Genomic DNA, 14419 nt, shown 5'->3' on the forward strand with positions numbered 1-14419 from the left:
GTGTCATCCGACACTGTTAGCCTGCTCGGCTCTAACCTAGCAGCTGTCCTAGTGCTGCGTGCTGTTATTAGAACACTGAATTAAGCGCCAAATGCCATGAAGTGTTACAACTGCGCCCCGCCAATGCCAAGCATAATAATATTAACGACGTGGGCGACGGATACTTAACCCTGGCCTGGGCCTCTTGCTCGAGCGAGGCTCTTTTTCGGTACATCCATCCTCGCCCTTCGACGCCCTGTTCAAGATGGCACCCCAACACGAGTACGAATTGGCAAGCCAGGGAGAGAGAGGGGTAGACGATATCAAGACCGAGAATGAAGCGGCGAGAAAAACGTGGTGTTCGGTGGATACCTCGGAAACAACAGAAATAGCTAGAGAAGAAGGGGAGAGGCTGACAACATGGCAATGGACGATCGGGTGGGTGACGCCCAGTACCATGGTTGCGTGTTTTATTGTAGGTATGAGTAGACATTTGACAATACCGATTTACTTATGGATATAACGAGAGCTATGATTGACTTCTGGTGCAGCATTCCTACTCGCCTGTGCACATGTGATCTTCTTCCACTGGCTGAACGGACGCAAGGTCGAGGACACCTTCTCCCAACCACACGTCAATGCGGCCTCTTTGGTGTTCGCGAACGGGTTTCGCATGTTCCTTGCCGCTGCCTTAGGCATGGCGTTTATCCAGATGCTGTGGAAGCTTCTCCGTGCTCAGGCCATGCGCGTGGGTGACATCGACACACTTCTGTCAGTGTTGTCGAACCCTCTGAAGCTTACACATGTCCACCTCATGGGCCAGGCGCCCTTCCTTTTTCTGTGTGCCGTGGTCTGCTGGTGTCTCCCAATCGCCATGATCTTCCCACCGGGGGCCATGACGGTTGAGCCGCACATGTTCGAGACCGTGACCCACAAGAGCGTGCCGACCTTTGATGCAGCCTACACGGGCAATGACACGATTCTGGGCATGTTGGCAAATGCGCTGTGGCAGCCGGATATGTATGATGCGTACGAGTAAGTAGTAGGAGACAGCAGACAATTGCGCATACAGCGAGGGGAGCTGATTGAATGTAGTGGCCCAACAAATGAAATTACTCGGATCGCGAGACAGGCAATGATGGGAAGCGGCTATCTGACCTCGTCTTCCCCGTGCGGACAGAACTGTTCGTATTCTATTAGCTTCACAGCACCGAGTTTGGAGTGCACAAACGAGAGTACCCCCGACCTTTTCAGTTGGATCAATGAAACATATCCAGAAATGGCAACCTATCCATATCTGTATATCGCCTATCCGAATTATGAGGCACGGGTTAGTGGCGAGCTCGACTTCGAGTTTGGAATGCAGTTCGCGCAAGGCGGCAAAACGCCTTACCATAATCTCAGCTGCGTGACGTACGAGTCAACATACAAGCTCAACATCACCTACACGGACGGCACGCAGACGATCGACAGCGACGTTGATCCCATTAAAAGACTCAACAGCTCCGCTATTTACACCGACTATGCTATAATGGTGTATAATTCGACAGGATACTCCATGAAGAATACGACCTTGAACGCCACCACAGTGATGGGGACCTACGGCAATGTTACAGACATCTACCGACGGGCGAACCTGGCGGCAATCCAAGACGCGCTACTGGAATCGCTGTCAGGCTATATTGATGTTTACCGTAGGTCTCTACACACAAGCAACCACTATAAGTATACTAACGAACTCTGTGCAGTGCTGCACAACCAACTGTCCGCCAACACAATCATCTCCCTGACAGACCTATACTCCGGGACCGTGTCTGCGCCGTACTTCGATCTCAGCCAGGCCACGCTACAGGGCATGCTCCAAAACATCACCCTGTCGCTACTGACGCTCAACCAAACCACAACGAACACGACAGTGACGGAGACGACAACGAGCAATGTGTACTCCTTTGAACGGCCCGCACGCCTCCTAGCCCCCTACGTGCTCTCGCTGGCCGTGTCGCTGGCGTTCCTGATCGGCGGCGGCCACGCGCTAGTCAGCAACGGCATCTCGGCCAGCACGGGCGGCCTGCTGCAGACCCTGTGCACGACGCGGGGCAGCACGCGGCTCAGCGATCTAGCTGCGCGGGGGAGTCTAGGCGGCCGAGAGAACGTGCCGGAGGAACTGTGCAATCTCAAGGTCATGTTTGGCGAGCTCCGCGGTAGTCGGGGGCCACGCATGGCCGGGCTAGGGACGGAAGAGGAGGTCGTCCCTTTGGTGAGAGGGGTTATCTAATGCTTTATGTATAGCTACTAGTCACGTATCTAATGATCATGCACATACTCTACTACTACCACTACTACTACTACTACTACTACTACTACTACTACTACTACTACTACTACTACTCAAGTTAAGTCATAGAATAAATAATAACGTTATACTATACTAACTCATTACCAGAGTGAAGAATCAAAAAGGCAGTGTTCAAGACACTAACAAGATTACTCCTTCTCATACGTGGTGACATCCTTGGCAACCTCGTGCCTCACCTCCCTCACCTCCTTCTTCTCATGCAACTCGTCAAACTTGTACAGCGGCTCGAGATGTACGTCCTGCCGGAAGATGTACTTCCTGAACCACCACGGTAAAGCCTTGAAGACCTGGTAATGCATGTGCACGCGCGTCGGGACGGCGAAGACGTAATCCAGTTCCTCGAGGGTACGTTGCTTCGTCTCGGGAACCCAGAGGTAGATCATCACGAAGGCGGTAACATTAAGACCACTGAACCATTAGTAACATGATTCACAATTGAAGATAAGATTCGAAAATGAAGAATGTGGCATCTTACGCGTAAAATCCAAACGCCCCCATGGGGGTCATCACGGCCAACATGCGCGGGAAGGTGATGGTCAGGACGGCGGCCCAGCCGAGACACGTCGCCACGGCCCAAGACATTCCAACCTCTGCTTTTCGTTAGAAGGAACCCTTTTTCTTGAAGAGCAGGGGGGTTAAGGCTAAGGGATACCTCTGTGGGATAATGGAAACACCTCCGCGGAATAGGTGAAAGGGACTGGACCCTCGCCTGGCGAGTAGAAGGCGGTAAACACGTAGACAAAGAAGGCGATCAGACCAAGATGGGCGGTCTCATTCTCCGGGATGTAGAAGCAGGCACCCGCGACGAGCAGCGACCAGGCCATCTGCGGGAAAGTGAGAAGAAGTAAAGTGCGACGGCCGTAGGTGTCGATGGTCCAGATGGCGGGAAATGCGAAGAGGAAGTTGATGAGACCCCAGCCCCAAGAGGCGAGGAGGGCGTTGCGGGCAGAGGCGCCGGCGTCGCTGAAGATGGTCGACGAGTAAAAGGCCATGATGTTGATGCCGCACATCTGCTGGGCGAGCATGACGACACCCGAGGCAAGCGTGGCACGGCGCACGCGCGGGATCGTGAAGAGCTCGATGAATCGCTGGACGTAGTTGCTGTTGCCGACGATCTCGCGCTCGATCTTGATCTGCGCGTAGATGTAGTATAGGTCGCGGGCGGCCTGCAGATCGTTGTTGCGCAGCTGAACCAAACTCTTGTACGCTTCGGCCAGCCGGCCCTTTTTGATGTACCAACGCGGGGACTCTGGGCAGAAGAAGACGCCGAGCACCAAAGGCACGGCGGGGATGAAGGCCGAGCCTAGCTGCAGCCTCCAGGTGATCGAGCCGCAGAATTCGACCGCCAGGTTGGCGCTGTAACCGAGGAAAAGCCCAAATGCAGTCCACCTGGTGAGAAAGAATAGTCAGTATACTGTTTCTTTTGAAACTGTCTTTGACTATATGGCAAGCTTACATCTGCCAGGACATGACGAGACCGCCACGAATAGCAGCAGGGCAATTCTCTGCGCAGAAAATGGGCACGGTAGAAGCCTTGAGCCCCATACCGATACCGAGCAAGATACGGATGATGAACAGCTGAGGCCAAGTCTGGGCAAAGGCGGAGCCGATGGGGGTGATGACACAAAACAGACCGGCGATGAAGATGACGGGACGGCGGCCGAGCCAATTGTTCAGCGGGTCAGATAGCCAGCAGCCGATGACAGCACTTCCAAGGTACGGACCGGAGTTGATGGTACCGATGAGCCATTCGTTGCGTGCAGCGTGGGCATCGCCTGTGCTGTCGGGAATACCCAGCGCCTGGGGGAAGGACAGGTTGGCGCCGTTAGAGCCGGTCTGATCCCAACCTCTGGAGAAATATATCAGCATTTCACCTCGGAGATTACTGACAACGATGAACAGGACGAACTTACTGGACAGCTGCTCCGATAGAGCACAGGATAATAGTAAAATAGAGACGCCATGGCTGACGCCACCGATGCAGCTTCTCGTTGTGGATGGCCTGGATCTCTTCCTGATCGAGACCTTCGACGGCCTCGAAGTTGGCCGGATCGCGTGCGACAAGGGCACCCTTGCGTAACAGCGGCAAGATTTCGGTGAGCTGGAACTCATTGGCGAACTCGTCAACGTCGCGCAGCAGGTGGCTCTTGGATAGATGGGCAAGCGGGTTTTGAACCCTAGTAGAGTTAGCTTCCAGTGCCAATGACAAGCACGAGGACGGTCATCGTCGACTCTTACTTGGCGGACGCGTTCTTCTGCATATTGATTTGGTCATAGTTGCCATTCTCGCCGCTGTCATCATCGGATCTAGCAATTACAAAGTCAGCTCAGTTTATTTCGGTCTTCACCTTGGCAAAGAAGAACCAAGATCGGTTTCACCCACCTATCAAGCTTCTCGTCGTAGACATGACGCTCGCCAGCTGGCGGCTCATTGACAATCTGGTCGGCCATGCTGTGCTAGCAGGACGCGAAAACAGAGAGTATAAAAAAGGAAGAAAAACCACGGGGTAACGAGGCGTTCCCTTTTGCGACAGAGAAGGAGGGGAAGCGAAGCTGAGCCAAAACAAGCAGGCGGCCGATCACATCTTATAGTGCGGGCCTTGTCTCCCCAGAGACACGCCCGAGATACAGCTGCTGCAGCCGGTCTGCAGCAGGCCCAGGATGCCGAGCTGCAGGCGCCCTGGTTAGCCTCTCGAGAACAAGAGAATCCCGCCTGCATGCTGTGGGGGTGGCCACGCAGGGTTGTATCAGGGTCCCGGACTGGTCGAGTCCCGAGTGAGTGGCCTCACGAGGCCATGGAGTACGGAGTAAGATGGACGCGTCAGATGCGCGCGCGGGGGGGGGAGCAAAGAACCGAGATACGGAGTAGGGAGTAGCACTCGGCACGGAGCACATATTTCATTGTTTCTTTCCTGCCCGAAATTCTCTGCTCGTCTGTCTGTACTCCGTTACCTCCATACCTGCCTGTCAGACTGGCGGACGCCTGAATCTGTGGTCCAACGAAGCGGTCAACCGGGACATCACGTCGCGCTCAGACAGGAAGCGCATTCTTCTCTGCCGTATCCCGCCTTCTGTGCCGTCTATCCAAACCGTGATTATTCCCAACCATCTGCCGCTCTGACTCGGTCAACGATGTAACCATGGCGGGGCCCCGGTAGTGGGGGCTTCGCAAAGGACCCATGGGAAAAGAGCAGAGTGATGGATTGCGTTTGCCGGGCTGGCAAGAAGGCAGAGATTTTCTCCGGGCAGAAACATGACTGGCTTGACCTATGGACTGGCACGGCCCCCGGCCTGGTGGACAGGGATCGCCGTTGGACGGGACAAGGATCGACCCCTGGGCGTGGGTGGCTTGCCGCCGGCGTTGACTCGGAGAGGACTCGGGGGGGGTTATTGTAATCAGCAGAGAAATCTATGAAGGAAGACCAAGGCAGTCAGCATAATCCTATTCTAGTAATCCTCCTGATGATGATGATGGTGGTGGTGGTGGTGATGGGACAACCGTGGTACGATTCTGAAGAGTAGCAGTGGTGGAGACCAGACCAGGGGATAAAGCCGGGAGTTGGTACAGCGTACGGAGTAGTTGGAGGAGACTGGGTTGGGGGCGACGCGGAGATGCGGAGAAACAGTTGATCTGGAGCTAATAGAATAAGGCAGATGAATTATTATTATTAATATTTTTTGAATTATTCTCAAGCTGGATATTCAACCTGTATTCTGTATAATCAATCACTTTGAGGAACAGTTCAGTCCTAATCACTTTTTGTACTACATCCAGTTTGGTCTGTTTGTCCAGCTTAGGCAGCCTGAGGCTCTAATCATTCTTTCAGCCTTAGGCCACCAAATACCTTATCACTGACTAGTCCAAAGCCAGCCCGAAGGCTTATGCCAGCCCAAAACGCCACGTCTGTTTAGCCTGTTCTTGTATCCAGTGGCCACCCCCATCCTACGATGAGCTTGAAGCAAGGCCAGGGCAGGCTAGAGAATGCCACCGACGTCAGCAGTGAGAATGTCTTGCCATCAGCTAATAATTGACTTTTCTAGGACAATACCGAGTCAGGATTTAATCCTGCTGGTGTGGGTGATTACCTGGGGTATATTCCGATGCGTTATAGTAGCCTGACGAGTGATATCGTGAAGAGACTACCGACTAGACTGGGAGAGGTAGTTACCAGCATGACTGGTTATAAGAAGAGCATTAAGATACCTAGGTAGTGTATGGTTAGTGATGGATGAGTAACTTACTGAGTACTACCACAATGTACCATCGACATCATGGCTGTTTTGGGTATAGCTCGACGTTTGCCTTAGGAATATTACTCTGCCTCAGGCACAAATCTGCCTCAGGAATGTTTCTGCCTCAGGTATCCGGCAAGCGCAGTATTTCCAGTTGTAAACACCACCTTCTTTACTTAGCACTTGTAGTTAGCTACCTCCTACCCGACATTAAATCACCTACTATAGTACTCTTAGTACTCTTAGTACCCTTGTGCACTGCTAATCTCATTTGTGGCTAAGGGTCTAGCCTCCAGTAAGCACTAGCTACCAGCCAAATGACTCACATCAGTTATTTACGAGTGTACGCTCTATTCCTCCTCCCGCATTCAATCTACGATACTAATCAAAATCAACTGTCCTCCAACTTCATTCAACATGACCTACACTCTGTACGACGGAACCGTCGCGGTGGTCCAATCCATCCTCAAGACCCTCTCCCACATCCTCCACCAAGCCGAGCAGCAACAGGCCGATGCCAGCAGCACCATCACTAGCGCTCTGCTCGAAGCCCGTCTCCGCGATGATATGTACCCACTATCCGACCAAGTGCGCCTGGCAACCCAGTTCTCTGAGAATCTAGTCGCACGATTGACCGGTCGGGAGCCCATAACGCTTGGAGACGCCCCCACCACTTTCGCGCAGTGCTACGAGCGCATCGAGACGGTGCTCAAGACAGCCAACGCGGCAGACAAGGAGGTCGTCAACGCTGCCGGTGATGTCGTGGAGCCTACAAAGATAAGACCCACGGTCCTAGTGGATGTGAGCGGTGCGGCGTATGCGCATACGATGGCCTTGCCGAATATCTATTTCCATCTGACCACGGCGTACGGCATTCTGCGCAAGGAGGGAGTCCCTCTGGCTAAACGGGACTATTATGTTGGGTTTTTTCCTCTCCCATAGCATTATTCAGCTTAATAGTCTCTATCTCATGATATATCAAGTATACTTAACCAACTACTCGTACTGTAAATTGGCTCGGTGCGCATTTAATCGGAGATCGGATAAAGCCGAAGGCAGCAGTCTACTTGTTTGTTATGTTTGACTGTTTGACTGTTTGACTACTAATATTTGACATGTTTGACATGTTTGACATGTTTGTTGTATTTGCTGTGTTTGCTGTATTTGTATACAAGAGGCATAGAGACATAAAACACTGGCATATAAGAGTTGAGGCTGACTTCTAAAAACTCGATGAACATCAATGAAATCATCTCACATCATGTCTATCTTTCAACAGATATTTCCTCCCTCCCCTACATTCACTGAAAAAGATATCCCCGACCAGACAGGAAGGGTAAGACAGTCTTAGCCCTCGGTACCGGTTACCAGTTACTGAGGCAGTACGTACTTCCCAAGGTATTCATTATAACAGGGGGCGCATCAGGAATCGGCTTTGAAGCTGTCAATCTTCTCTACGCCCAGCATGCAGCCGTCTACATAGCCACCCGGTCCGTCGAGAAGATCAAAAACGCCATCGAGACAATCAAAGCCCAGCACCCCTCCAGCCACGGCCGACTCGAGTCGCTGATCGTCGACCTCGCAGACCTGCGCACAATCAAACCGGCTGTTCTGGACTTCCAGCAGCGCGAGCCTCGCCTCGACGTTGTAGTCCATAATGCCGGCGTGATGATGCCGCCGCGGGGGAGCACCACGGCGCAGGGTCACGATCTCGAGATGGGCACGAACTGTCTGGGACCGTTCCTTCTACAGCATTACTTGCAGGATATAATGTGTCGAACGGCGGGTACAGCATCTGCCACAGATACTACTACTGCAACATATGATGTACAGCCGGGCTCTGTGCGTGTTGTCTGGCTTTCTTCCATGCTGGGCGTGGGAACCGTGCCTGGCGGGATAGAGATGGAGGCTGCTACAGGAGGTCCTGTCATCAATACCGATCCAATGAAGAATTACATGCAATCTAAAGTAGGGAATGTCTTTCTGGCCCATGAGGTGGCGCAGAGACTTGCTGCTGATGGCATATTGAGTGTGGTATGTCTCACTTGCTTGATTCGATTCTTCTATCCATTAACCTTTAGTTAACCATTATACTACCTACATAGAGCGTCAATCCTGGTCTGATGAAAACAGATCTACAACGGCATATGCCTCCACTAGCTGGAAGAATTATGGTCGATCTTCCTATACCCTTCTGCATCTTCTATTCTTTGTTGACTTGTGATTGACAGAAAACGTTCTTCAAACCCGCGAAATGGGGCGCATACACTGAGCTCTACGCTGCGCTGTCTCCGGATCTGACTCTCGAGCACAGTGGAGGCCACATCATCCCCTGGGGACGGTATTGCTCGCGGTCCATCCCGGAGCACATTGCCAACGGTCTCAAGGGTGAGAGCGAGGGGGGGACGGGGACTTCAGAGAAGTTCTGGCAGTGGTGTGAGGGGGTGACGGAGGAGTATCAATGATAATCTAGACTCTGCTGACGTTTACTTTTCTATGAATAGACTATGACATCCATACTACTACATACAGTAAGACGCGCAATGCTAGTGCTTACTCCAATGCGCAGCCGCTATTTGTTGGGTCGTATGGTTATGAATATTATACATCTACTAACGTAGACAACCACCCTTTTTCTACTACTTTACTCCTCTTCTCCTTCACTCTCTTCTCCTTCACTCTCTTCTCCTTCACTCTCTTCTCCTTCTACTATCAAATACATCCAGGGTCATATTCAAATGCTTCCCATCAAGATATACTGGCGGAGTAAGACACGACCATTCTACAATTCTACACTACAACTATACTGATAAAAGTGAAGACCAAGTTCCCAACCCCGCCAAGGTACTTATTATTCTAGAGGAACTCCATCTTCCCTATGAATCGGAGTGGGTAGAGCTCGACGCCCTCAAGAAACCCCCATTCACAGACGTGAACCCCAACGGCCGCGTGCCCGCCATCACCGACCCGAACACGGGGATCACCCTGTGGGAATCGGCGGCGATTGTGCAGTACCTGATCGAGGAATATGATACGCAGCATTCTATCTCGTATGCGGGGGCGCCGGAGAAATTCCACGAGCTGCAGTGGTTATTTTTCCAGGCGTCGGGACAGGGGCCGTATTTCGGACAGGCTGCTTGGTGAGTCTCGGCTTGCTTGCACGTATCTTAAGCTTTGCCTATACTAGGCCTTATCTTACTCTTGTGCTATGACAGGTTCAACATCTTCCATGCGCAAGTATACGGAGAATCACCCGAAAGCGCCAAGATCCGTTACGGCGCCGAGTTGAAGCGCGTGGCAGGCGTGCTGGATCAAGTGTTGAGCACGCGGACCTGGCTTGTTGGCGATAAATGCACGTACGCCGATCTCGCCTTTGTTCCTTGGAACTTGCAGATCCCCTTTGTCATGTCCAGTCGGGAGGGGGAGCATGCCTGGGACGCGGAGCAGTTTCCTCATTTCACACGCTGGCAGACTGCGATGCTCGACCGGGAGGCGGTTCAGAAGGTCGTTTCTTTGATTGGGGAGAAGCATGTCAAGTCGGCATAAGTTAATCTATAGTAGGCTAGTCTATTTAGTCTATTCGATGATTGTTCTGGATCTCTTCAACGGCCTTGACGAGAATGTCGAATGCCCGACGGATATAGACCTCTTCGGCCTGCGCGTTGGCACTCACCACCCGGATGGCATACACGCCCGCGACGACTGAGGAGGTGATAAAGATTTCGCCGCGGGAGTTCACCAGCTCGTACACGTCTCTAGTGAGGGCGTTGCTTTCCTCAGACACGGTGGGGGCGTTGTCCTTCTTCACGCGAAACACGGTCAAGGCAAACGCCGGCCGGGTGATGATCTCGAAGAGATCAGACCGTCCACGAACGAGGTCGGCAAAGACCTCCCCGAGTCGCACAGTGTTGCGGATGTGAGCGCGCAGCCCGCTCAGGCCGTAGCTGCGCAGCACGAACCAGATCTTCAGCGCGCGGAAGCGCCGCCCCAGCGACATCGACCAGTTGCGGTAGTCAATCACACTGCCCGTGTCGGAGTAGTGGTTGCGCAGGTACGCCGGGGTGATGTCCAGCGCAGAAGTGAGGTCAGTGCGCTTGCGGACAAACAGGCAGCTCGCGTCAAAGTTGACCAGCAGCCACTTGTGCATGTTCATGTTGAAGCTGTCGACCCCATCGGCAAACTCGTTTGCAATGGCCCGGTACTCCTCGGCCACAAGGGCCGCCCCGGCATACGCCGCGTCAATGTGTACCCAGATCCGCTGCCAGGCGGGCTTCTCGCGCAGCACGGCCTTCAGCTCGGCGAAGCGGTCCACCGCACACGTATTCGTTGTTCCCATGCTAAACGTGATGAAGTAAGGGGTTAGTCGGTCTGCCTCGCACCGCTCCAGCACCGCCCGCAGTCTGTCTCCCGTCATCTCCATGTTGTCCTCCAGCCGGGCCGCCACGCTGCGGTACCGCGTCCCTGCGATCAACGCCCCCTTGGCCGTACTGCTGTGTGTCTGGTCACTTCCCAGCGCGACCAGCCGCGGCCGCAGATCCATCAGCCGGTCTTCAAACTCGGGACTTCCCTCGACCAGCCCCTCGGCGAGAGCCTGCTCGCGCACCCGTCGCTCCCGCGCAACCACCATCATCGTCGCGACGGCATCACTGGCCGTGTTCTGAATCACCCCCCCACCTCCATTCGGTGAATCACTCTTAAAACACCCGGGCAATCCTAGCGCCATAGCCATCCAGTCCATCACGATGGTCTCCAGCTCCGTACACGCAGGAGAACACAACCAGTTGAACGCCGGCGCAGTAAACGTAGCACTGTACATTTCTCCCAGGATGCTCGGGTAGGTCACGCTGGCAGGGAAGAATGCCATAAAGTTCGGCGACTGCCAGTGCGTCAGCCCGGGCTTGATCTTGCTCTCCACGTCGGCTTGGATCGCCGCCCATTCCTCTCCTTCCTCTGGCGGAACGTCGGGAATCTGAGGCCGCAAGTACCCCGGTTCAATTGTCGGGATTACCCGTTGCGAAGGTAGACCGTCAAAGTAATCAATGACTGTAATCGTTGGTCAGCTCACAAGTCCTCCCTGGATGGTTTGTATGCCGAGCACTTACTATCGTCAATGGCTGCATGGGCAGCTGTTTTGAACTGGTCGCGGTCCATCTTGACGCTATATCTATACAGACAAACTGATCTTCACAATTTTATCGCAGCAAAACAGGGTATATGCAAGGTTGTGTACAAGGTAATGGCGAAAATTGTTGATCGTGAGGGACGAAGCCTGAGGAAGTCTGCGCGGAATCGGAATCGGAATCGGAAAGGTCGGATTTACGTGATTGGGAATAGCGTCGAAGAGGGGTAGGCGGAAGCTGATTGGTGGGTGTATTCCGCAGTTCCGCTGTCATGAAATCCTGAATAGGTTAGCGTCTCCCTACCCAATTCAGCCAAAGAGAGTAGTATGGACAGAGAGTATACTGTATGAACCGGATTTACTAATGTTTCTTACGAACATTCCTAGTACTGCTCCTGAAATTGGCTATTCCTGCTTCTTTCTATCTATTACAAACGGTACCGGAAATGCTTGTTCTCCATATCTGTCAGGTCGGAGAAGCCCTCGCGTGCCTCGTCCTCCGCTTGAGCGTGGTACCCCATGCGGTCGCGGTGGCGGTTCTGCATCCAGCAAGTGCCGGTGTAGATAATCTGCAGCACGACGCAGGCCGCATAGCAGGTCTCCAGTGCCTTGATGGCCGACATGTACCGGGGGGCTTCGTTGGCGAGGAACAGGTGCGGGCCTGCAATATTGCCGGCGCAGTAAAAGCTGCACCAGTTAGACATGCGCAAGGAAAGAGAGATACTGATGACTGCTCTTGACGAGGAAAATGCTTACATGAAATATAATCCCAACACGGTGCTGCGCTTCGTGTGGCCGGCAACATTCATCGCTGGCAGGGTCCAGTTCAAGACGACGGGAGAGCCGAGGAAGCTTTGGATCCACGCGCAGGCAACGAGATTGTAGCGGTGTTCAATACTGATGGTCATGATGCCGGCAAGACCGACAATTCCGGGAATGTTACCCACTGTAATGGTCAGCATGGACAATAGTAGATGGAGGAGAGAAAGAAGAAGAATTGACATACGCATGATGGCCACACCCGTCATGTTTTTGAAGGTGGACAGGTAGCCAAAGGTGAGACAGCCGAAGACGGCAATGGCGCCGCCGGGCATCTGTAAAAGGGTCGCACGGATGTCGGAGAAGCCGAAACCCTCGATCAAGGCGCTCATAAAATTGGTAACGCTGCCGTTGAGGATCCCATACGAAACGGCCATGAGAAGATGCAGGTAGGTCTTTGGGTCCAGCAGGGCCTCACGGACCTGATAGGAGAGGAAGCGCGAATGCTGAACGCCAGTGCGGTTGCCCGAGATGCGCCAGACGGCGACGACACGCTCATACTCGCTGAGCATCCGGGCATTGTGCGGCCCATCCGGCAGGTAGAAGAAGATGACGACGGCCCAGCAGATGGTGAGTGCACCCACAACGAGGAAGATGAGCTTCCAGTTGGGCAGAGCGGCATGGCTGGCGTGGCCAAGACCCCAAGATAGTAGAGCGCCCAAAATGCTAGAGACCCCGTTGGTGCCGATCCAGCACGAGGTGCGCAGCGGCTGTTCGTCACGCGTCCACAACATCGAGGTCAGTAGCACCCAGGCGGGCGAGATACAGGCCTCCACGAGGCCCAGGAAGAAACGCAGGGCGAAAAAGCCAGAGAAGCTGGTCACGGTCGCCTGAAGCATGCATAGCACGCCCCAGACGAACATGATACACCCGATAGAACGGCCGATGGGCAGGCGCTGCATGGCCAAATTCGACGGATAAGCGCCCACCAGCCAGCCAAAGTACAAGGCCGAGGAGACCCAGGAGTAGTCGTTGCCCTTCATGTGCGTGTCCTCCTGCAGCCCGTATGCATCGGAATAGTTGAGGCTGTGCGAAGTTAGATCAACGCGCTATAATTATAGTTGAGAGGGAAGAGGATGCTGCCTACGTCTGCTTATCGAGGAAGGACAGCATATATGTCGTCATCATCATTGGCAAGACAATGAAATCCAGCTTTCGGCGGACCTTGACGGCGTCTCGCTGCAACTCGGCAGGGTCATATTGCAGCGACTTTTCGAACAGTTCCTGAGCGATATCGCCGTGGAGCTGTGCGTCCAGCTTGAGGTTGGTTTCGTCGGCCTCTTGTACGGCGGGGGGGCTCTTGTCAATATCCATGGCGTGATAGCAGCAGCTACTATGGTGCAAGACTGTCAATGATCGATCGAAGAAAGACGCTGTGAAGAATACCTAGCGTAGCCGCACTGACCAAGGTTCTTTGGGTTTATATCTCTCCATCGCTATCTCTAACTGCCCACTATCGAGGCATAGACCGCTGCAGACGAGCTGCATCCTGCAGAGCGATAGCAAATGACCACAGGGCACGATCTGCAGATGCTATCGTCGTGTTCAAATCCGACCGGGTTGACTGGCTGCTGCCCAGGTTTCCCCGCACTTCTGCCCTCTTATCATCATCCATGATTCCTTCGGCGGATCTAGTTATCAGTCTAGGCGACTTGGAAAACGGTCCGAAGTGCTGATAAGTCGCAGCCTGTTGTAATTCCACGCCCTGGGGCCCGGTCTGGACAGAAGGTCGTCTGTTATCTCAGAGTGAGTTGCGTGAAGGACACGAAATATCGCAGGTTTCGGTCCGGTGAGGAAAAGGGAAAGCACGAGGCCCATCACATGACAAGGTTCTTTATTGCCTCAGGCCGATCTTATCAGCTGACCGGATTCTTTCTCTCCAGGCAGAAATTTTGGCCTTGATGAGGATTCCT

The 14419-nt window shown here is 53.4% G+C and overlaps 7 protein-coding genes across 7 annotated transcripts; 4 read left to right on the plus strand and 3 right to left on the minus strand.

Annotated features, from left to right (window-relative positions):
- Window positions 1-394: 394 nt before the first annotated feature.
- Window positions 395-2245, plus strand: ASPZODRAFT_35422 (hypothetical protein; the record flags this gene model as incomplete). The annotated part of the gene is made up of 4 exons (XM_022728268.1): window positions 395-458; window positions 531-1014; window positions 1075-1673; window positions 1728-2245. Coding segments are annotated over 4 exons (1665 nt in total), but the record flags the coding sequence as incomplete, so codon positions are not given.
- A 218-nt stretch (window positions 2246-2463) lies between these two features.
- On the minus strand, window positions 2464-4786 carry ASPZODRAFT_139573 (hypothetical protein; the record flags this gene model as incomplete). Its single annotated transcript, XM_022724567.1, has 7 exons — window positions 2464-2743; window positions 2811-2925; window positions 2988-3724; window positions 3792-4184; window positions 4249-4512; window positions 4574-4642; window positions 4719-4786. The coding sequence occupies 7 exons, from the start codon at window positions 4784-4786 to the stop codon at window positions 2464-2466; spliced, it is 1926 nt and encodes a 641-aa protein (XP_022584769.1).
- Window positions 4787-6772: 1986 nt separating this feature from the next.
- ASPZODRAFT_128887 (hypothetical protein) lies at window positions 6773-7620 on the plus strand. Its single transcript, XM_022722144.1, has one exon. It carries the CDS (start codon window positions 6986-6988, stop codon window positions 7508-7510), a length of 525 nt encoding a protein of 174 aa, XP_022584770.1. The 5' UTR covers window positions 6773-6985; the 3' UTR covers window positions 7511-7620.
- A 209-nt stretch (window positions 7621-7829) lies between these two features.
- Window positions 7830-9033, plus strand: ASPZODRAFT_149653 (hypothetical protein; the record flags this gene model as incomplete). The annotated part of the gene is made up of 5 exons (XM_022725507.1): window positions 7830-7904; window positions 7967-8365; window positions 8402-8602; window positions 8674-8742; window positions 8800-9033. 5 exons carry the CDS (start codon window positions 7830-7832, stop codon window positions 9031-9033), a joined length of 978 nt encoding a protein of 325 aa, XP_022584771.1.
- A 273-nt stretch (window positions 9034-9306) lies between these two features.
- Window positions 9307-10114, plus strand: ASPZODRAFT_59490 (hypothetical protein; the record flags this gene model as incomplete). The annotated part of the gene is made up of 3 exons (XM_022728854.1): window positions 9307-9334; window positions 9390-9708; window positions 9784-10114. 3 exons carry the CDS (start codon window positions 9307-9309, stop codon window positions 10112-10114), a joined length of 678 nt encoding a protein of 225 aa, XP_022584772.1.
- A 25-nt stretch (window positions 10115-10139) lies between these two features.
- ASPZODRAFT_57673 (hypothetical protein) lies at window positions 10140-11719 on the minus strand (the record flags this gene model as incomplete). Its single annotated transcript, XM_022728699.1, has 2 exons — window positions 10140-11611; window positions 11671-11719. 2 exons carry the CDS (start codon window positions 11717-11719, stop codon window positions 10140-10142), a joined length of 1521 nt encoding a protein of 506 aa, XP_022584773.1.
- A 396-nt stretch (window positions 11720-12115) lies between these two features.
- Window positions 12116-13820, minus strand: ASPZODRAFT_149629 (hypothetical protein; the record flags this gene model as incomplete). Its single annotated transcript, XM_022725502.1, has 4 exons — window positions 12116-12374; window positions 12444-12633; window positions 12694-13532; window positions 13594-13820. The coding sequence occupies 4 exons, from the start codon at window positions 13818-13820 to the stop codon at window positions 12116-12118; spliced, it is 1515 nt and encodes a 504-aa protein (XP_022584774.1).
- Window positions 13821-14419: the final 599 nt, after the last annotated feature.

Source organism: Penicilliopsis zonata (assembly GCF_001890105.1).
Source record: "Penicilliopsis zonata CBS 506.65 unplaced genomic scaffold ASPZOscaffold_2, whole genome shotgun sequence".
NCBI classification, from domain to species: Eukaryota; Fungi; Ascomycota; class Eurotiomycetes; order Eurotiales; family Aspergillaceae; genus Penicilliopsis; species Penicilliopsis zonata.

Bases quoted from the DNA above. Each gene is read 5' to 3' on its own strand.
- ASPZODRAFT_128887 (XM_022722144.1), top strand. From the start codon at position 6,986: ATGACCTACACTCTGTACGACGGAACCGTCGCGGTGGTCCAATCCATC.